General features: G+C 44.6%; 1 protein-coding gene across 1 annotated transcript in view; it reads left to right on the top strand.

The window, feature by feature from the left end:
* The window catches only part of DELE1 (DAP3 binding cell death enhancer 1), a 62,337-nt gene that overhangs the window by 6,494 nt on the left and 33,009 nt on the right, over nt 1-22,834 (top strand). The window contains exons 2-4 of the mRNA XM_082252658.1: nt 10,066-10,174; nt 17,277-17,400; nt 21,848-21,989. Of these exons, the coding sequence (XP_082108784.1) occupies nt 10,066-10,174; nt 17,277-17,400; nt 21,848-21,989 (375 nt within the window). The remainder of the gene's footprint in view (nt 1-10,065; nt 10,175-17,276; nt 17,401-21,847; nt 21,990-22,834) is intronic.

Consider the following 22,834-nt stretch of genomic DNA (forward strand, 5'->3'; position numbering starts at 1 on the left):
GTCGTAAATTAACACTAAAATAAGCAATCAATCGCTGTGTTTTTTGGCAGCTTAATTGTGCAATGAAAGCTGAAGCTTTTAGCAAATTTTTAAATTTCTCTATCGCTCATTGACAGACGTAGTCTTCTTGATTCTCAAGAGCTGGGTTATGTTGTCTCCGCAGGAGTAGGACTAGGCAGAATGACAAAACGTTCTGGCTCCACCCTAGGGGCAGTCCCTGAGGGTATATCCTCCCTCTCTCTGCTACAGGGAATCAGTTTTTTTCTGTCTAGTCAGGAGTAAGGACCTAAGCTCCTTGCTGGGATCTTTTGGTCCTGGAAAGACTTTTTTTCTTTAAGAAAAAGACATTTTTTAGGTAGTTTTCTCCAGTGTTTTTTCCTGTGAGATCTTCAAGCAAAAATGCCGGACTGGGCGACACTTGTGGTCACCCCAGCCGGCCTACGAGCGCGTGCAGACCAGGCATTGCGCTTGGTCGGCCGCGACATATTCAAGTAAGTATGCGGGGCCGGGCGACGGGCTGGATGTGAGATCCAGTGGTCACCCCGGTTTCTGCCTAAAAGGCGCGTGCAGACCAGTGCGCTGAGTCGGCCGCGACGGAGTCCCAGTAAAGGGACTGACTTTGCGAGTTAAAGCTCGCTTGGACGCCAGGACCAGAGAGTCGAGGCGTCCACAAACCCCCACCCCGGTGGAGAGGGTATTATGAAGAGAGGGTGCCTGTCGGTTCGGTATGGTGAGTAAAACGTTCCCTTTTTTTCCTCATTTATGAGGCAGTATATATTATGGGCCCCTCCATATATGGTCAGTATATATCTGACACTTACAAGTCCCCCTTGTAATACAGCATGTGTTTGTGGGAAGTGGACTTGGTTCAAGAGCTAACACTCTACCCAGCAGACTGTAACATTACAGCAGACATAGGAGGTATAATCCTACCTTATGTGCAGTGTATCTCTGTAGATCCATATGTCACCTCTCAGCAGAGTGCAGGTGGATGTGCTGGGAAGACGATATCGGCGGTCCGCCGCCATTTTGCCGTAGACCGAATACATATATGTCCTCAGGTCATGCCGGCCGCCATGTTTTTGGAGTCTTATGTCTCTTCTATGGGGGCGGCCATGTTTTGTGAGCCCAGCTTCCTCGTGGAGGGCTGGGAACGCCGGAAGGCGTACACAGGGGGCGGAGCCACGCCTTCTGCCCGGGAAAAAGCAAACAGCTCCTTCCAGTCTGTGTAAGACAGACGCTGGCTGCAGTTTGTTGGAAACTGCACTGCATCGGTTGGTGAGCCTTGGGGGTCCCTCTCTCTCTCTCTGGGATCGAGAAGCAGGTACTCTGAGGGGCGCTATTGCGCTAGGGGGAGACACACAAAAAAAAAAAAAAAAAAAAGTTTTTTGTTTATTGCTGGCAAAGTGTCCTGTATTAACATGGACCCTGCCACTCATGTATCTCCTCCGGATCCCCTCGAGGGGTCTGCGGGATCCTCCAGCACCCCATTGACAATTGAATCTTTGTCAGCTATTATGGAAACTTTTGTGTCCCGGGTGGAAGTGGCTTGTCAGGGACAGGGCGCAAGAAAGCGACCCCCGCCTAACCCCTTATTATCTGAAACCTCGGATTCAGACTCTGAGCCTTTTTCTGCAGTTGCAGGTACTTCATCTGGTATTGGTGTCTCGGGTCCTGTCTCTTCAGACAGTGAGGAGGATGTTTCGGCATCTGCCATAGCCCGAGAGGAAGCGTTGGTAAACGCACTCATTGTATCTGTTCAAGAGACTTTAAGGTTACAGGGTATTCCATCAGAAATAGCTGAAACTGAGATCCCTTTTGGGACTAAAAAGCGCATCAAAGTGGCAAAGGTTTTTCCATTGCCCAAATGTTTTGGCAATCCAATCGATGAAGAATGGCGTCTGCCAAAACGCACTTTTAATATTTCCAAACGCATTGACAGGCGTTATCCGTTTGAGGAAACCCTTATTAAGAAATGGACAGAACCACCTGTGGTGGATTCACCTATTGCTAGATTGAATAAAGCCACGGTTATTCCTTTAGAAGACGCTCCGTCTTTTAAAGATCCAGTGGATCGCAAGATAGAAGCTATGTCTCGCACCATGTTTTCCTTGATTGGATCAGCTTTCAGGCCAATAATTGCTATTGGTCTGGTTTCGCAGGCTGTAACTGAATGGACCAAGTGGTTACGCCGGGACTTAGAAGAAGTCCCTCAGGCGGTATCAGATTTGTTGGAACAAATGATACAGGGGTTACAGTTTGTATGTGATGCGGCGTTAGACGCCACTCCATTAATGGCGCGAGCATCAGTCTCAGCAGTGGTTCTCAGGCGTACACTGTGGCTAAAAGGTTGGATAGCCGACCAAGGTTCCAAAAAAGCATTGGCTAATATCCCCTTTTCAGGAGAGCGTCTATTTGGAGCCAACTTAGATGAGATCATTAAGGATCTCACCGGTGGAAAAAGCACCTTTTTACCGCAAAATTTTAAAGGTAAAGGAACTCGTCAAAGACGAGGGCCTTCTTTTTCTGCTCACAAGAGGTTTTTTCGTCCAGCGGGTGAAAAAACTAAGTCCTCCAAAGCTCCTACAGGAGGCGTCAGGGGTCGGTGGTCGGGCAAGCAAAAGCCCGCCCCCTCCAGACCCGAAGATAAACCATCCAAAGCCTGAAGGTGCGCCCCCACCCATAACTGGGGTGGGGGGACGTCTTCGCCGGTTCCCGGATCCATGGCTTTCCAGAATCCCGGACAAATGGGTTTGCGAAGTCATAAAGTCAGGGTACAAGATCGAGTTTCGATCTCTCCCACCGGCGCGATTCTTCCCTTCCAATATCCGACTATCTCCGGATCGTCTAGAAGATCTGCGGAGAGCAGTCACAGATCTACTACAACAAGGAGTGGTAGTCCAAGGTTCCATGGACAGAACGGTTTCAAGGGTTTTATTCAAACCTGTTTACAATACCCAGGAAAGAGGGCAAAGTGCGTCCAATTCTGGACTTAAGAGCGCTCAATTCTTTCGTCAACATAAGAAGATTCAGAATGGAGTCCATTCGCACGGTAGCAGCCTTCCTGCATCCAGGGGATGTCCTAGCGTCCATAGACATCAAGGACGCCTATCTTCACATTCCCATTTTCGCAGGACATCAGCGTTTTCTACGCTTTTCCGTAGAGGAGAACCACTATCAGTTTGTGGCGTTACCTTTCGGTCTCGCCACGGCTCCGCGGGTCTTCACAAAGGTGTTGGCCCCTATGTTGGCACTTCTGCGCCAAAGAGGTATATCGATTCTAGGTTACCTAGACGATCTTCTGCTTCATGCAGAATCTCCTCAGACCTTGCTACAAAACATAGAAATTACTATGATTTCTTTACAGGAATTCGGGTGGCTGGTGAACCAGCAAAAGTCATTTCTGGTTCCCACCCAGAGGCTCGAATATCTGGGTCTAATTCTAGACACAGTCAGGACGAGAGTTTTCCTTCCGGTAGGGAAACTTCGAAAGATTCAATCAGCAGTCCAGTTGTTACTGTCCAACAGCTGGTCTTCCCTTCGGACGTGCATGAGGGTTCTGGGGTTGATGGTGGCTTCATTCGAAGCAGTCCCATTTGCCCAGTCCCATACCCGAATTCTTCAGCAAGAGATTCTTCTCAGATGGAATCGGAATCCGGAATCCCTGGACAATCAGATCCGATTGAGCAAACAGACCAGAGAGTCTCTGGTTTGGTGGCTTCGGTCTCCAATGCTCAGCCAGGGAAAGTCATTTCTGCCAATATATTGGACGATAGTGACCACGGATGCCAGTCTATCCGGATGGGGAGGAATTCTTGGTCAGTTATCTGTCCAGGGACTTTGGTCCCCGGAAGAATCCAGATTACCGATAAATGTATTGGAACTGAGAGCGATCAGACTTTGTCTGATTCACTGGACCGAGCAGCTTCAGGGCAGCCCGGTTCGGATCCAGTCGGACAATGCCACGGCCGTGGCTTATGTCAATCATCAGGGGGGCACCAAGAGTGTCCGAGCGGCCAAAGAAGTGGCTTGCATTCTTCGCTGGGCGGAACGATTTGTTCCAGCAATCTCTGCGGTGTTCATTCCGGGGGTGGAGAATTGGCAGGCAGATTATCTCAGCCGTCAGACCCTGGATCAGGGGGAATGGTCCCTCCATCCAGACGTTTTCCACCAGTTGTGCCTACGGTGGGGCACCCCGGATGTGGATCTGTTGGCATCACGATTCAACAGGAAAGTTCAGAGATTCGTGGCTCGCTCCCGCGATCCTCTAGCAGAAACCGCAGACGCACTGATCGCCCCGTGGGGGCAATACCAGCTAATATATGCCTTCCCTCCTCTCGCGTTACTGCCAAGACTTCTTCGCAGGGTAGAGGAGGAAGGAATCCTAGTAATCCTGGTAGCTCCGGACTGGCCTCGTCGAGCTTGGTACGCCGACATGGTCAGACTGGTGGCGGACGTCCCATGGAGACTTCCTCTCAGGGAGGATCTACTGTCTCAGGGACCGATCTTCCATCCTGCTTTACGATCGCTGGCTTTAACGGCCTGGCTATTGAAACCCAGGTGCTGAAGGACAAAGGTTTGTCAGCTTCAGTTATTCCTACTCTAGTGGAAGCAAGGAAAGCGACTTCCAGAAAGATTTATCATCGCACATGGAAGTCCTACATTGCATGGTGTGAACCTCTGGGGTTCCGTCCACGGTCTTATTCGATTAGTCGAATATTGGCTTTTCTGCAACAAGGGGTTGAGCAGAAACTGGCCTTGAGTACTATCAAGGGTCAGGTCTCAGCATTAGCCATCTTCTTTCAGAAGCCTTTTGGCTACTCATTCCTTGGTGCGGAATTTCATCCAGGGGGTGCGACATCTGGCTCCGCCAGTGCACGCGCCGTTACCCCCCTGGGATCTTAATTTAGTGTTGTCGGTTCTTCAGAAACCTCCCTTTGAAGATATTAGGGAGATTCCTCTACCCACGTTGTCCCAGAAGGTGGCCTTCTTGGTGGCTATTACTTCTGCACGCAGGGTGTCAGAACTGGCCGCATTATCTTGTCGTTCACCATATCTGGTGGTTCATAGAGATAAGGTGGTTCTTCGTCCGAATCCATCCTTCCTACCAAAAGTAGTTTCAGAATTTCATCTGAATGAAGAAATTGTATTACCTTCCCTGTGTCCTAAGCCCAGTCATCCTCGGGAATTTGCTTTGCACTCCCTGGATGTGGTCCGGGCGATCAGGGTATACTTGAAAACGACAGACTCGTTTCGCAAGACGGATTCACTTTTTGTGATCCCAGATGGACCCAAAAAGGGGTTGCCTGCATCTGCCGCGACCATTTCCAGATGGATCAAACAGACGGTAGTACAGGCTTATTCTATTAAGGGTCGGGAGCCCCCGTTCCCTGTTAAGGCGCACTCCACTCGGGCACTTAGTGCGTCATGGGCCTTTCGCCATCAGGCGTCAGTGGTCCAGGTGTGCAAGGCGGCTACCTGGTCGTCGGTGCATACCTTCTCTAAACATTATAAAGTTGATGTAATGGCATCGTCTGATGCCTCATTTGGCCGCAAGGTTTTGCAGGCCGCAATTTGAGGAGACCAGTGGTCTACCTCGAGGGTTTTTTCCGTTGGAAAATTTTTTCTTTTAGTCTCATTCTTTGTTTATAATGAGCCTTAAAAACTTCTAGTTTGGCACCGGTTGGGCCTTCTAGATTGGATTTGATTTTGTCAATCCCACCCCTCATTTGTGGCACTGCTTCTGGATGTCCCAGCTCTTGAGAATCAAGAAGACTACGTCTGTCAATGAGCGATAGAGAAAAATGGATTTTTGTAAGAACTTACCGTAAAATCCTTTTCTCTTAAGCTCATTGACAGACGTAGTACCCGCCCCTCTATCATTGAGTTGGGTTGGGTTAATTTCTCTGTACTGCTTTAAACAGAACTGATTCCCTGTAGCAGAGAGAGGGAGGATATACCCTCAGGGACTGCCCCTAGGGTGGAGCCAGAACGTTTTGTCATTCTGCCTAGTCCTACTCCTGCGGAGACAACATAACCCAGCTCTTGAGAATCAAGAAGACTACGTCTGTCAATGAGCTTAAGAGAAAAGGATTTTACGGTAAGTTCTTACAAAAATCCATTTTTTTTTGGCCCTACAGCTTTAGTGATATTGCTTACATGTACTGAAGGTTGTCCCGTGTCGTGCAGGCAGCTAGATCCTGGAGAAATCTTCACTGCATGGCTGCCCCCTCATCTTTTTGCAGCTGTACATCTGACGCACAAGGGATAATAGCTTTGGAGTTCGGACTGAGTTGTGAAAAAAGACCCCAAAGAGGTCCATTGAGAAACATTTTTTGATTGTTTTTATTGCATGTTACAGAACCTGTGAATGGGGGAGGAAATCCTGTGACAAATCAGATTCTTCCCCATTCATGAGGGGTGGATCCTCTTTGGGAGCTTTTTTCATTGAAGCTCAGCCTGGGCCCCAAAGCTTTTACCCCCTGCACATCAGAAATTAAGCCAGAAGAAGAGAAAAGGGCAGCTATGCAGTAAAGATTTCTCCAAATCTAGCTGCCTGCAAGGTGTGGGACAACCTGCATTCCAGGTAAATGGTATCCCTAAAACTGTAGGGCTAAATAAATAAATAAGATAGCTAAATCTTTGCTTTAAAATTGTCCATTTTCCTGCACTAATTTGATATGAGCGAACTCTACACATGTTGTTTTCATGCATACTAAATGCTTAGTAAATCGGTAACTAATGCTCTTTGTGACAGAATTAACATTTCCAAGGGGAGAATAACTGACATCTTTTGTATATCAAGCCTAATAAAATCAAACTTGCTTTGTGTTTCCCTTAAAAGAGAAGTGTGGTATTTAAAATAGAAAAAACAGCTATACTCCCTTAGGTGGATGCAGTATCAGTCTGATGATGAACATTTCTCTGCCACCTTTAAGACCGCCGATCGCTCAGTTATTGGTCTTCCAGTCCCAGCTCTCTGCTCTGCCCCTCCAGCACTTACTGGAGCACTGGGCTGTGCAGGGGGTGGGAGCTACTGGCTCTCAGTGGTGCTCTGAGAGGCTGAGTTAGCTGCCGGTTCAGGCATCTGGTTGGATCCCGAAATTAAAGTTGAGTGTGGACCGGCTAAGTAAAATCAGCCAACAGAAGATTTCAACCTACTGTCAGCTGCATATGGGTCACAAGCATATAAAATGAAGTGCGCCCTTGTGACCCACAGGAAAAGTAGGGCCAAAAGAGTTCTGGCTGTTCCTTAACTAATTGTATGATGAATTATGAAGAGTATGCAGATCTCTTGTGGCAGTCTATTTTCCTGCTTTGCTCACTAGATCTTAGCTAGCTAAAAAAGCAAACACTTCTACACCTTTTATTTCTGGATGGCTTTGGCTCCATCTCCTATCTCAAAATTCTTAGATTGATGATCATCTCTACCAAGTTTGTAATTACAACACAATATAAGATCCGTACCAGGGCAATTTTCTTGTCATATAATTCTAGCAGAGCCGCCTTTATATGGTTTATACAATTAATAGTTTATACTTTACAGGGCTGCCATTAAATCATGGGCATTAAATATTTACAGCCAATTATCCTATGTGAAAAAGAGGGATCTTTTCTGCTGTTTGTAAATGTAGAAGTGAGGTAATTGTGAAGATATAAGTAAAGGTCAGTTATTGCAGTGTAGTTAGTTTTTTCATTGTATTTCATCTGTAGGTTTGTAAGTGTTGCCTCTAATGAGTCAACTTTGGATGGGGGAGTTGGAGCTGTTGAAATGAACAAACTTTTTTTATAATAGTAGTTTAAGTCCTTGTGCACACTGTGAGCCCCTGTGCATGAGATTGTGGAGTTCTCGTGCGAGCGTAAGGGTCAGGTGCACCTTGCAGCTTTGTAGTCAGCAGCCTGTAAAAGCCTATGAGAGGCTGAAAGCTGCTGGACGGTGTACCGAGTACTAACTTTATGACCACATGGACCAACAGACGAATGCCCAGAAGACAAAAAGTCCCAGGGTACATACTACCTTATACATTGGTACCACTCCCTTATACATTGGTACCACTCAATACACCATCCAGCCGCAGCAGTTTTCAGTTTCTCATAGACTTTTACAGGCTGTTGGCAGCAGGGCTGGATGGAGTACCTGTACCTTCTACCCACATTAAAATGTCAGAATCTCATGCACAGGGGCATCCAGTGTGCGTCAGAACTGACCTGACCTTCTGCACTTAGGGAGAGGCGCTTTTGAAGCAGTTGCTGTGCAGAATTAGGGCTCATTTACATTTGCTTCAAAACAGGTTTTACCCCCCCGATGACCAATGCATTTTTTGCTATTAAACACGGCACTACTTTAATTGGAAATTACTCGGTCTTGCAACACTGTACACAAATGAAATTCATATAATTTTTTTTTTTACAGATAGCGCTTTTTTTTTGGCGGTATTTGATCACCACTGGGTTTATTTTTTATTTTGTAAAGAAAAAACATTACACCTTTCACACACTGTTCATTTCATCAGTTCAGTCACGTCAAAATAGGAGTATTCATCCGTTTTTCATCAGTGCTCATCCGTTTTTCATCAATGCTCATCCGTTTTTCATCAGTGCTCATCCGTTTTTCATTAGTTTTCATCAGTTTTTTCATCCACTACCAATGCAAAAACGGATGAAAAACTGACCATTTGTCAGTTTTTAATAAATTTTTTCGCCCGATCCATTTTTTAATTGGAGAAAAATAGAGCTTTGTTCAGTTTAAAAAAAAAAAAGGATGATTGTGGATGTACATGAATGATCATCCATTTACATCCGTTTTTCCATAGAGATGCATTGATGTCCAATTTTTCATCCGTCAACGGATGGATGAAAAATAGACAGCATGTGTGAAAGGGGCCTTAAAACATATATATATATATATATATTCTACTTTGTTATAAAAGATAAAAGCCTATCCAATAAAAAAAATCAAATTTCCTCATACATTTAGGCCAAAATGTATTCTGCTACATATCTTTGGTGGAGAAAAATCCCAATAAGTGTACATTAATGGAATATACTGTATACTGGAATTTCCACTGCTTTAGACGCTTTACTGTAATGGCTGTGATCAGCGACTTATAGTGGGGCTGTGATAGTGTGGTGGACAATCTGGAACTAACAGACGGTCGCTGGAAGGTACAATAACTGACACTGATGTCGCTAGTGGCACTAATACAGTGATCAGATGTACTAATGGCACTGGCTGGGAAGGGGTTAACCTCTAGGGGCAATCAAGGGGTTAACTGTGTGCTCTACAAGTGTAATATGTTCTGCTTTTACTTAAATATCTGGCTGTTTTTTTCTTCCTGCTTTGCATGGAGAAGAGACAGCCAATTCGCTGGTCTGTGTAACGAGTCCTGTCTGTCTAAACACAGAACTCTGTTATTGGCTACAGCCGCTCAGCAGGTCTTCTGCTGAGACCTGCTGACAAAATTGTAACCAGTGATGGTGCAGGTCAGCAGGGGGAGCGCATATGCCCACCCACCCCGGAAAATGCTGAAGATGTACATGTACATCCAGCCTAGGTGTGCCGCCTGCCCGTAGTAAATGTGCTGTGGGCGGGCGGCAAGCAGTTAACGCACTCTGAACACCAATCCAAGCTTGTCTCTAAATAAAATGGTTACCTTACAGCCCTGTTCACACTGTTGCGTTTTCTTTGCTTCTCTGCTCTTCAAAAATGATACCCTCTGTCGCTTTCATCTTGCTTCAGCGCTTCTCCAAAGCCCCTATAAAAGTATTTTCAGAGCGCTCCTTAACCACACCTGCAGAGCTACAAGAGCTTAAAATTCAGTATTAGCTTTGCTTCACTTTTAAATTATCATCTCTTCCTTTTTTGAAAAAAACAAATCACACAGGGCATTTGCAAAGCTTCATTAAAGGTTCAGAAAAGCATCACAGAAGCATCAAAAAAATCTTGTTGAAGCAGTAGGCACTTTATTGTGTGTTAAATCCGAAGCAAGTGTAGACAAACCCATACTAAGCTAAGATGTCAATTGTGTACATGTTACATGAATAAGTTATATTTTATATTTCCAGCCCTGAACCGCTGTCATGCTTCCAACTTCCAGGGATGTGTCCATGGAGAGACCGAAGCTTTAAATCCTTCATCCCTGATTCCATTGGGTCAGAATGTGGGTAGCAAAAGGTACGTTTAAAATGGAGATATTCGTAAAAAATATCTGTAACAGGCCAAAAACTAACAAATGCATAAAAGAGCAGGCATTGCATGTAGTACCAGTACCTACCTTCTTTTTTATTGGTTGTCTCTGCAGAGCGTTTCTGGATCCTTTCAGATTATGTGTGAAAATTCAGACTTTCTTAGAATCCTAATATAGGCAAGCAGCATTCTCCTACTTCTCACCTGCAACCAAGCCTTTCTGTAGGTTAAGGCCCAGGCATTGCATTGTGCAATACAGGCGGGAGCTTCCTGTAACCCGATGCAACTGTTAAAGCAGGGAGTGTATATAATTTCTTAAGCATCCACCACTGGGAGTGCTGGCACGGGATGGAGCTTATATAGGGTCCCTATAGCCACACATCCGTGTAGTCCCTAGGAGCGATTTTAGAGTGACAACCTCAGTCTGGACTCCAGCCAGGCCATGGCCCCAACGCTTTCGCTCCGCCCCACCCCTCGGAGCTTAGTCATGGAGATGAAGATCCCAGGCTTATGGGGGAATATTTAAAGCGATTGTAAAGTCCTGTTTTTTTCCCCCTATAAACATAACAAACATATTATACTTACCTGCTCATTTGCAGTAGATTTGCACAGAGCAGCCCTGATCCTCCTCTTCTCAGGTCCCTCTTCTGTGCTCCTGGCCCCTCTCTCTTGTTGAGTGCCCCCACAGCAAGCACTTGCGATGGGGGCACCCGAGCCAAGTCACAGCTCCCCGTGCCCAATCCTGATCGGCTAGCTTACTCTGACAGCAGCGGCAGCCAATGCTGCCGCTGCTGTGTCTCAGCCAATCAGGAGGTACAATCTCAGATGGCTGAGATACATCGCTGGACAGGGGGGATCCTCAGGTAAGTGTAAGGGGGGGCTGCTGCACAAAGAAGGTTTTTTATCTTCATGCATATAATGCATGTGTGGTTTGTGTTGTGTGGGGTGGTGTTTTTTTGGCAGGATGTTTCATATGCCCTTGGTCATGGCAGCAGTTGCTACTGTTGCAGTCCTGATCGAGAAGGACAAAGTGAGGAGGAGGAGGCTGATGAGAAGCCGAAGATATTGGGTCCATCCATTAATTTCAAATAGGGAAGAGAGAGGTCAGTTCAGTGTCTATAATGATCTCCATCAACATGAAGAGAAGTTCTTCAAATATTCCAGGATGTTAGTTAATAGGTTAGTATGTGAATCAAAGTCAGTAAGCCAATCAGAAGAGAGGAGGTGGGGCCAAATGGCAGCTCCGTATCTGAATGGACACGCGGAGCTGCAGCTCGTATCGGGTGCCCCCTTAGCAAACTTTTTGCTGTGGGGCCACTCGACGGGAAGGAGGGGCCAGGAACTAGGAAGAGGGACCCGAGAAGAGGAGGATGCAGGCTGCTCTGTGCATAACCAACTGCACAGAGGAGGTAAGTATAATATGTTTAATATAAAAAAAAAAAATCAAGATTTTACAATCACTTTAAGTTACTTACATGACAGACAGAGCTGTATTTTTATGTGCCTAGAACTCATTTTGAAATCCCATAGTTTACTTTTTTTGTTAGGGCTCTTTCACATGGTCCGCCTCCATCAGTGGACTCCGTGCTGCTCAGCGGGGGATCGGCTCTGTCGGTGGAGAGGGAGGTGTCAGAGCCCCGCTGCTCTCTATGGGGGAATCGGATGAGAGCGGACCGCCATCCCATTCGATCCCCTGGACAGATGGAAAATAGGGTTTCCATCCGTCTGGATTTCACGGACAGGATCGGATGCGGATGGCAGCGGGTGTCAGCAGACATGTAACCGCTGACATCCGCTGCCCCATAGGGATTCATGGAGGATCGGATCAGGTCTGCCTAAAAAAACTGACAGGCGGATCTGATCGGATCGTTCGTGTGAAAGGGGCCTTAAGCCATAATGGTTACCTTAGTGTGAAGGACAACACTGGGCCCCTTTCCAGCGCAGTAATTACTTTTTCTGTAATATTGGATAGAGTGGAAAGGACTTCAAACTCTGTCATGTTTTATACTCTCTGTGTCCTCATCAGGGAGCTTATTCTGCACTTCCTGTCACACAAAAGAAAGTGTAAATTTTACCAGAATCCCACCACTGACAGATGCCATTGGAAAATTATCCCCACCTTGATGCATTCCTTGATTAGGGTAAAAAATGTTTAGGCATTGAATTTGGCCCCTTATACTTTTACCTGAGCCATCATTCGATTCGGTGTTGTGCACATCTGCAGCTCTTCTCTCCCCTCATTTCCTGGTCTCACTAGCTTTGCTGGGGCACCAGAAGCCATTGGCTGTCAATCAAAGCCAGTGACGAGGGGGCAGGGCTCAGCTCGGGAGCAAGCACGCATGAGTGTCACCATGGGGGCACTGGACAGAGAGGAGGGGGCCAGGAGCGCTGGCATGGAAACCAAGAAGAGGGGGTTTGGAGCCGCTCTGTGCACTTCCTTTGCACAGAGCATGTAGGTATAGAGATGTTTGTTTATTTTAATGTTTTTCTTTACAATTGCTTTAGCCCCCGTTCACACTGGGGCGATCCGACTTGCTGGGGCGACCTCATAGGTCGCGGCGCACTGCTCGCACTGCGACCCCGGAGCGGCTGGCATGGACTTCATAACATTGAAGTCTATGCAGGTCGCTCCGGGACGCCCCAAAGAAGCTCCGGACCCTTTTTCTAAGTCGGAGCGACTTGTGTCGCTCCTATTAGAACGGGTCCATAGCTTCTCTATGGCGAGCGACCTACGGCGACCTGTCAGGCGACCAGGTCGCCTGACAGGTCGCCCCAGTGTGAACCGGGACTTAACCTATCAAACACTTGCCCTATTACATTATAGTATCAGTGTTCTAAGAATAATGACATGGGAAGCCTCATATGCCATGTTAAAGACCAGTCGACTGAGCTTTGAGCATTTGTAGCAGATAGAGAGCTTTGAATAAGGCTGGCCAATAAAGGATATTTTAAAGAACCTCATGTCTACTACCAAACATGAGCAGCCTTGTAAATAAACATGACTGTATTCCAGCCGAACAGAGGAAAAGCGGGTATTGTAGGTTGAAAAGAAATGGGTGGCTTTGTAAATAGTGCATCAAAGGTGTCTTCGTTGTCCACAATGATGAATAAGGTGCCAGCTGTCATTTTTCCCACTATAAAGCAGACAGCCGAAATATGCTGTTGCTATCGACAGCCCAAACACTTTTCTTTTCTCCAGACCTCATACATCATCCCTAATGAGGATTGCACAGATGGATATGTGTCTTTATGGATTTTATGTTCTATATACAGCAAAGCTGGCAATTCTTCAGTAATGCTGGGAAAGTCCATTTCACCAGTCATCCTGCCAGCAGAGCAATAGGTGAATGGCTTTTCAATGTTCTGAAGGAAAGGTCACCTCTTGCACAGCGCCTGGGAGGTAATGAGCAGTAACAAATCAAAAAGCAATAATGGTTATGGGTATAACCCCATTCTCCTGTAAAATGAGAGGCCTGTACTGTTTAACGATCCTGTCCTTGTTCCTCACAGCTTAACATGAATATAAACTCCCCTTAGGCCTAGCGTGCAATTCCTTCTTACAAAATATTTTAGAATTCAGTAAGAATAGTATATTTTTCTTCAGCAGAGAATAGCAGAATGCTTTTTATAATTTATATATACATTTATATATGCTTGTCTTTATTTGATATATTTGATAATTGTGGATCAGAGTATTTATCAGAAAATTTATTTTTGTAAGCAGCAGGTGTTGCCCAGATTTGCTGTGTGCTTTTATTTAAGGAGTACAGGTTTGTGAATGAAAGGTTGTACCTGATTTTGTTACTGTAGCAAACAACCTTCATTTTCATTTGGCACGAGTAAATTGCCAAGGTTACTGCTTGCGTTCCTGGGGAAACGTGATATATGGTATACTGATAGGTCTTAAAATAGATGGTGTTAAAATGTAAAGTGTTTGTAAAGGTTCAACATTTTTTCTAATAAAATTACAAATCTATCATACTTACCTGCTCTGTGCAGTAGTTTTGCATAAAATTGGTTTCTTATCGGGTCCCCTGCCGGCGCTCCTGGTCTCTCCCCCCCCTGCTGAGTGCACCCATAGCCAGCCACTTGCTCTGGGGGCACTCGTGCGTTCTTGCTTGCCAATGGCTCCCGCTGCTGTGTCTAAGCCAATGAGGAGGGAGAGACCTGGGAGAACCTCGGCTCTCGTTCACATCGCTGGATCGGGATTGGGCTCAGGTAGGTATTTGGGGGGGCTGAGGGGGGAGCTGGACACTGAAGGTTTTATTTATTTATAGGAGTGTATAAAGGTAAGTAACCTTTGGTCTGTACAACCAGTAACAAGTCATGCAGCCCACATATGCATAAGGACTAGGAAGGTCTAAAAGGCTGAATAGAACAGGCACAAAAATCATAAAGAAGTTTATTTGATATCACTAACAAGGATGTCCAGGGTGAGCTTAGCCTGTAATGAAACTTCTGCAAGGAGATGATATCTGACAGCTCTTTGTGGCCAGCAGAGGCTGTGAGAATAGAGTCCTATTGCCTGGCAGAGTGATAGGTGCAGTGCTATTACAGCCGTGAGAGATGGTAGGATGGCGATGTCCTAGTGGTGTCAAAGTTCTCATGGAGCAAATCAGGGGTTCTTGACAGGAAAGAGCCATTTGGGGGAAGTGGAAATAATGAACCTAGTGTTGAGCTGATGAAACCCTTGCAAATTAGCAGACTCAACTCAGATTATAACTTCAAATCTTCAAATGTATTGGACTACATTGGAATCAAATCATGGGATTCGTTTTTCTGCCATGACTTTTCTAGGGTCCTCCCCAGCACCATCACTGTGATGGTTCCCTCCTGTTGCTGGCTTTCAGTAAGAGTACTTTCTACATATGTTGGTGTTCATGGTGTTAGTCGAGTTGTAAGTGCAATTTTATTTGTATTTTGTTAAAGTGCTCTTTAAAGTGTTACTAAACCCACAACATATAAATCAGTCTGTATATGCAACAAAGCATGCTTGTTATACTAAATGTGGAGCCTAAGGGGTTAATCCTTCGCATTTTGTAAAAACGCTGTTTGAACCGGTCTTCACTGATTTTTCCCTTCTTCCACAGTCCCCAATCGATCTCCTGATAGAACAGAGCATTGGGCACTCTGCACATGCTCAGTTTGGTGTGTATTGCTAGAGAGGTTTTTTTTTTTTATTTGGAAGGGTGCATGTGATCAGCACAGGGCCAGTCAGTTCTGTCCAGACAGGGATTCAGGGGTCCTGCAGCCTCATAGGACAGTCAGAGGAGATTAAATACCCCTCCTACAAGCTTTAACCAAACACTCATAGAAGTCACAGGCAGCTATATACTGCTGATGAGAAAAGGTATTTAGCAGTTTGTATTTACTAAAATAATTGCATTTCCATGTTCTGTGTACTGTGGGAGACCAGATATATTGAATGCACGGTCCTGGGTTTTGTAACACTTTAACAAAAATGGTCCTGTCATCGGCACATCAAGTGTGCTGTTTTTTTTTTTTTTTTCAAATTACAACTTTTAGACATGAGAATTAACATTTAAGCCTCATTCGCACAGGCAAAAAGCATAATGTGAATACTTTCGGACAGGATCCCACATGTTCTAATCAGCAGACAGGAGCCTGTTCTGACAGGCTCAAAGGAGCCTTGGCTCTCTTCCAGATATAGATAAAAGTTTTAGGAGTATTCCAAAATACAAGATTGCTCGGGTAACATTGCTACTGTTGAAGCTATTCCTTACAGATCTCTGCCTTCCAGCTCAGGATGTCAGGAGGATAGGAGGTAGAAAGGTTTGTTCCGATTACTTGTTCTGATACTTCCCTTTGCTGTGGTAGTGCAGCATTTTTTGTACCACTTGTGAAATCAGAGAGGTGACAGAGTGTCTTCAAACATATTAGATTTGTCCCAAGACTGTCACTTCTTCTTAAAGGCATTATGCTTTAAAGCTAGTGCAGGTGCTATGTAAGGGGAAATTTATAAAAAAAGAAAGAGGGTGTGCTGATATAATTGGATGACAGCAACTAGGATTCCAAAAGACCTTATTGGAATAGTAAAGTGATAAATGGTAAATAAATCTATAAGTGAAAAGGTCCAAAAAGAATTTACAAAGAAGTCCAAATGTGGTGTGCAACACCCACAGTGTACTGTGATTAAGTAATACTGTATAATAGTCCACGAATATAAATGGTTAAAGCCAAGTGAGTCCACACAGGGTGACAATATTCATATTCTGGAAATGAAGTGGTGTCGAAGGGGCTCTTACTAGTGCAGGGTATTCGCAGAGCGTGCAGGTGAAATGGCACCTTACCAGAGTCAACCAGTGAATCGCATAAGGATACATCCAATTTCCATGACCTAAAAGATGATATAGCCACGGCACACACAAAGACACCTTGTGCAAATGGAAAAAGGTGGTTTCTTACCAGATGTAAAAGAATAATCAGCCACAAAACAAATTCTATCCAAGATGTAGATCGCCACGGATCAGCAGGGATGGATTATAAGGCTGAGACACTGTTCTCCACAAACACGGTTCCCGAAGTTTAGTCACGGTATGGGGCTACTGCTTATAAGCACTTATTAGCCCAATTATCAAATGCTTCTGATGGAGGTATTCGTGGCCGCCTGCAGTGCGGACCGCGGCGTTGTGACCTTTTTGCACTTTGGTGACTACATTGCATTTTTATTTTGATTTATATGCATTTGTAGGCTGATTGTATGAGACTTTGTATTTTAGGTAGAGATTTTTCTCTTCCTGTTTTTCTTCTTTCTTTGTGCGCACTAGCTACTCTATTTATAAATTTATAACAAACACCGAAAAGAGACTGCTTAGTGAGTTTCTGACAAGCGCCACACACTCCATGATATATATGGATGTAAGATGAGCACAAATAATTCTCTTCACTATACATGGCTGCTCTATGTGAATTGTGTATTGATGCTGCAACGATTGTTCTAACTTTAATCAAAAGCAGAAAACAGATTTTTTTTGGAGGAAAACTTAAGTGCCATGTAGTTTGTGGACTGAGTTTTATTTCTATAAATGTTTACCTTTCTCGTGTCTGATAACCTATTTCTGTGTTTAAGTTACAGCTCCCAGTCGTCAGGTGCCCATAGTGGTCAGAATGAACAGAAACGTAAGAAAAGGGGGAACTTTCAGTTTTGTACCGGTCAGCTGCCGCAGTATACGGTACTGGATGCTGTTGGAGCGGTAAGTGAATATTAATATTTTGGGCAGACAGGTGGCACTCCAATGCTTGTCACTTCATTCCAAACACAGCCCCATTTAAAAACCCAGTCATTCTAGGATTCCCCAAGCCTTGTGCAATGCAGCAGTACAACGTGCCTGACCTTCCAATCACTAGGCTCAACATTTTCACTAGAAGCTCCGAGCCTTGCAGTGTATAAATATCAACTTCCAGAAAACATAGGGTGTATTTATTTGCTGATGACAGGTGGTTTTCATTACAACTATGTGGGAGGAGTGACATAACAAAGCAAAAGTGACCATCTAGAGCAGGGATCCTCAAACTATGGCCCTCCAGCTGTTGCAGAACTACACATCCCATGAGTCATTGCAAAACTCTAACATTCGCAGACATGACTAGGCATGATGGGAATTGTAGTTCCTGAATAACTGGAGGGCCATAGTTTGAAGACCCCTGATCTAGAGATTTCCTAGGCATCTCCACTTTTTGCATTTAGCACCTATAAGCAGGCCTGGGCATTGTTACTACCCCTTTCAATGCAAGGATCTAAAAGACCATGTGGGAAGTTATGGATCAACATATAAAGACTTGATGATTACTAGGAGATACGACTACAGCTAAAAAAACGTCTTGCATAATTAGATTGTAAACATGTAAACAGACCTATGTCCATAAAATTCAACCAAAAAAAAGCCTGTTATCCTCAAAAAAAAAAAAATTAGCTGAACCAGAGGAGATATTCACAACCGGGTTAAAAATATCAGCTTTACCCTTAAAAAACTAACATTTCCTCAGTTTAATACTTTTAGTCTTCATAGTTCTCTGGGATGCTAGCAAAAAATCTCCCCGGATCCCCTTTTTAGGTTCTCAGTATTGCCTACTAAAGTAAATTCTATATATTGCCAAGGAGACTCCACTAGACATCAAATCTTATAGCATGCCTGTATCCAATGCCTTCTACTGGACTCCACAGAAGAATCTATGCCCTCTAGTAGACTGTGATGTGAAATTAGGGAAGGCGGAGTTGAGGTGAGGACTCTGATGTGAAAGTGGGAGGGGATCTAGGGACTCTGATTTGAAAGTGGGGGACTGGGGAGTCTTATGTGGAGGAAGGGGGGGGGGGGGGCAGATCTAATGTGAAACTAGGAAACAGGGAGTCCGAGTAAAAACTCTGATGTGAAAGGGGGGAGTCTGAGGACTCTAATTTAAAAGGGGGAGACTGAGGACTCTGATATGAAAGCAGGCAAGACATATGACTGATATGATGTGCAACCCCATTTTAGACTAATGTCCCTCAAGATTTTGCATGTTTAAGGGGGCTATAGTTGAGAAACACTGTACTAAGTCAGTAGTATTCAAGTTACTTAAAGGAGAAGTCCAGTCAAAACCTAACGCTAAACCTGCTCTTTGCCACATTCTAAGACTATTCTATCTAACCCTGTAAAGCAAAAATCACTGCACTTGCCTTTTCTACACCCGATCCAGTCTGGTCTCAGGTGGCAGTAGGTCTGGGCAGGAGAGGACCGACCACGGCTGTGAAATGAATGGGAAGCAGAGTTGTAAAAAGAACTCAAAACCCATACTTGAGTAAAAGTATAAGTGCTCGATCAAAAAGTGACTTGAGTGGAAGTGCTCGATCAAAAAGTGACTTGAGTAGAAGTGCTAAAGTATTCAACATTTTTTGTACTTAAGTATTCCAAGTAGTTTTTTTAAAAATGTTGCTACTCAAGTACTGAAAGTAAAAGTACCAGTAGTTTTTAAAAAAAATTTGCTACTCAAGTACTGAAAGTAAAAGTACAAGTACTGTGTTATTTAATTATTAAAGAAAGAAGTCAAAAGTTTATTTAAGTTAAAGTTAAAATTATTAAAGATAAAGTTATTAAAGAAAGAAGTCAAAAGTACACATGACATTATACACATTTTTTTTGAGCTTCATGCAGCACAAAAAAAAAATATCGGAGTAGAAGTATTGAAATCATCGAAAAAATGTAGTGAAGTAAAAGTGGAAGTAGGAGAAAAAAATTCTACTCTATGAAAGTGCAGATACCGCCTTTCGGTACTTAAGTACAGTAGTGAAGTAGTTCTACTTGGTTACTATACATCTCTGAAGGGAAGTGACGTCACCTATAGACTTACTATGGGGCTTTTGTTGTCAAGTGCCTCTCCTGCACCCGCCACCACGCTGATGCTGCCGCTGACAGATCAACGTGGAACTGGATTGGATCGGGTGTAGAAAAGGTAAGTACAGTGATTTAGAATGTAGCACAGAGCAGGTTTAGTGTTGGTTAGGTTTCGACTGGACTTATCCTTTAATATAAGGGAGCCTGAAGTGCTGCCTCTAACATCACCAAAAGGTTGCACATAACATTAATTTAATGAAATGCTACAAAAATATGTCAGTAACTGCTGATATGTAACAAGAGATGGTTAAAGACTTTAGGCATGCTACAAGAGATAGCCAGAGACTGCAGATATGCTACAAGTGATGGTCAGACTGCTGAAATGCTATAGGGAGTTGTTGGAGACTTTGGACATGCTTCAAGAGACAGTCATAGACTGACTGAGTCTTCAGATCTCACTACTAGAAATCAGTGCTATTACAGCCCCTTTACAATGAAGTGCTCCCAGCAGGCCTCTTAGAAATGACTAGGAATTTAACATTACTATCAGCAAGATCCATTAAAGATTAACAGAGGAAGAAAACAGAGCAGAAGAGAGACGAGATAGCACAGAAAAAGTTGTGGAAAAGAAATGCACTAAACAATTTAAAGCCTAAAACAGAGTATACATGCAGAGGTTTTTTTTTTTTTTTTTTTTTCATTTTTTCTTCAGCCAGCGGGTTAACCCCTTGGCGCCGGCCGCACACAAATATGCAGCCTCTCGGCTGGTGGGCCTTGGCGCTGAGCGGTTGCAGATTTGTGTTCATTAATACACAGTTACCGGTGGCTAATGGACAGCTCATGATCCCTAATTGCAATCAGGAGCTTTCCAGTCATGTGACAGCCCATCACAGTGGTCACATGATCATAACCCCCCACCCTACATCCTGCTGAACTGGCCGATTTTCGGTACATGTGTACTTGGATTTAGTTTACCTAAAAAAAAAAATACAAAGTAAGCACAAGGGACATTACCTCCCTTCAGTGGTGCAGTGTGTCCATTGTGCTTATGTCTTATAGTTCAGTAGAAATCTTCCGTCTTCCAATGAACCTCCACCTGCCATTCCCCACCGATATAATTTCCTGGTGCAGTGGGTCAGTGCCGGGATAAGCTCATCCAGCGCCCAGGGCAAGGATGGCAAACTGCCCCCCCCCCTCCCTTAGGGTTAGGGTCAAGGCGCCCCCCCCCCCCCCATCCCTGCAATAAAGCATTGCGCCCAGAACAACTGTCCCTCTTGCCCACCCCTTGTTCTGGCCCTGCGGTGGGTGTTAATAGAACTGAGAATCTGTCAGTCCCTCTTCAAGAATGCCCAGCTTTGCCTGGCCTTTCTGCTGAGCAGCTCCATTCATAAAGGCCGTTACTACAGCTTCTTTGAAGGAAGCAGAATTTATGAATGGAGGAAGGGTGGACAAGTTGAAAGGTCATCTGAGGTTGGAAGATTTCTATTGAACAAGAAGACAGAAGCACAAAGGACACAAAACACTGATGTCATGTTCCTGTTTGCCAATTTTGTGTTTTCTTTTCTTTGTAGGTAAACTTAGAGCTTATTCACACTAATCAGTACACTAAACCTGCGCTTGCTGTCCTGTGACATGCAGGGCCATCCGGAGTTGTGCGATATTATGCAAGCATGTTGCATAGTATCACACAGTTTTGAAATGCAAAAAAAAAATGTATTCTGGTGTAAACATGAAGTACAGGAAACTAGTGTTTTCTGTGTGTCATTGCAGCTACCTGCTTTTATCCATAAGGAAACACACAGGTGACTGCATATAGTATGACTAGGCCCTTGGGCTTTAACTAGTAGAAGCCAGGCTAAAGAATTGTTTTCCTTCACTTGCATGAGTAAGCACCAAAATATGTCTGCAGGAGCCTTAAGGCTTATACAATAAGGACCACTGGGCACTAGGAATCTAAGGTCTAACCAATTTATTTAGAGCCCCTGTATTGCTCTTTTCATTTTTCTTCCTAACGCTAGGTTCACACCCTTGCGTGTGGCTGCAGGTTCGGAAATTGCTGCGATACCTGCAAGCACCCACAGTGAAAATGTGCTGCTGTCAGTAAAAGCACAGCGCTGCCATTCATTCTAAGAGGAACCCCCACGCATGTAAAATCGCAGTGCGGGTGCAAGAACTGCAAGGAAATCAATTTCCCTGCGAGTCGCGTTTTGAAAAAGGCCTTTTCTGTTGGAAACGCAGGTACGGCAGCCCATTGAAATGAATGTGAGGCGTGAACCTAGTGTACTAATGAAGTAAATAAGTGTGTGTGACTTTTCTTCATGTCTCACAGGGAGCCGCAGCTTTGTTTTTCTTGCATTTGGCTCGTCAGGCATCCTTTCACTGTCGCACAAGTAAACCTCAGGAAGACAGGTGCTCACGGCGCAATTACCTGAAACAGATCATCTCAACTCTTTATCAATGCAGCAGATTTTGTAAGTAGTGTGCATCTGATAAAATCAATATTTATACGGAAGTTACCTTACATTTCTCACTACCACTCCTGACCCACTGCAGACCATGAGATTTATATGAAAAAATCCTATTCCTTTATACGTTATATTGTCAGAAGTATTGGGACACCTGCCTTTACACGCATGTGAACTTTAATGGCATCCCAGTCTTAGTCTGTAGGGTTCAATATCGAGTTGGCCCACCCTTTGCAGCTATAACAGCTTTAACCTTCTGGGAAAGCTGTCAACTAGGTTTAGGAGTGTGTATATAGGAATGTTTGACCATTCTTCCAGAAGCACATTTGTGAGGTCAGGCACTGATGTTGGACGAGAAGACCTGGTTTGCAGTCTTCGCTCTAATTCATCCCAAAGGTGTTCTGTTGGGTTGAGGTTCGGACTTTGTGCAGGCCAGTCAAGTTCCACCCCAAATTCGCTCAGCCACGTCTTTATGGATCTTGCTTTGTGCACTGGTCCAAATCATTTGATGGAGGGGGGATTACGGCGTGGTTTTTTTTTTTTTCAGGGGTTGGGCTTTGCCCCTTAGTTCCAGTGAAAGGGAACTCTTAAGGCATCAGCATACCAAGACATTTTCGAAAATGTCATGCTCCCATGCACTTTGTGGGAACAGTTTGGGGATGCCCCTTCCTGATTCAACATGACTGCACACCCAGCAAGGGTATTAAGACATGGACGAGCGAGTTTGGGGTTGAGGAACTGTACTGGCCTGCACAGAGTCCTGACCTCAACCCAATAGAATACCTTTGGGATGAATTTGAGCGGAGACTGCAAGCCAGGCCTTCTTGTCCAATATCAGATCCTGACCTCAC

The sequence above is a fragment of the Pelophylax lessonae genome (assembly GCF_965119305.1).
Source record: "Pelophylax lessonae genome assembly, chromosome: 4".
NCBI classification, from domain to species: Eukaryota; Metazoa; Chordata; class Amphibia; order Anura; family Ranidae; genus Pelophylax; species Pelophylax lessonae.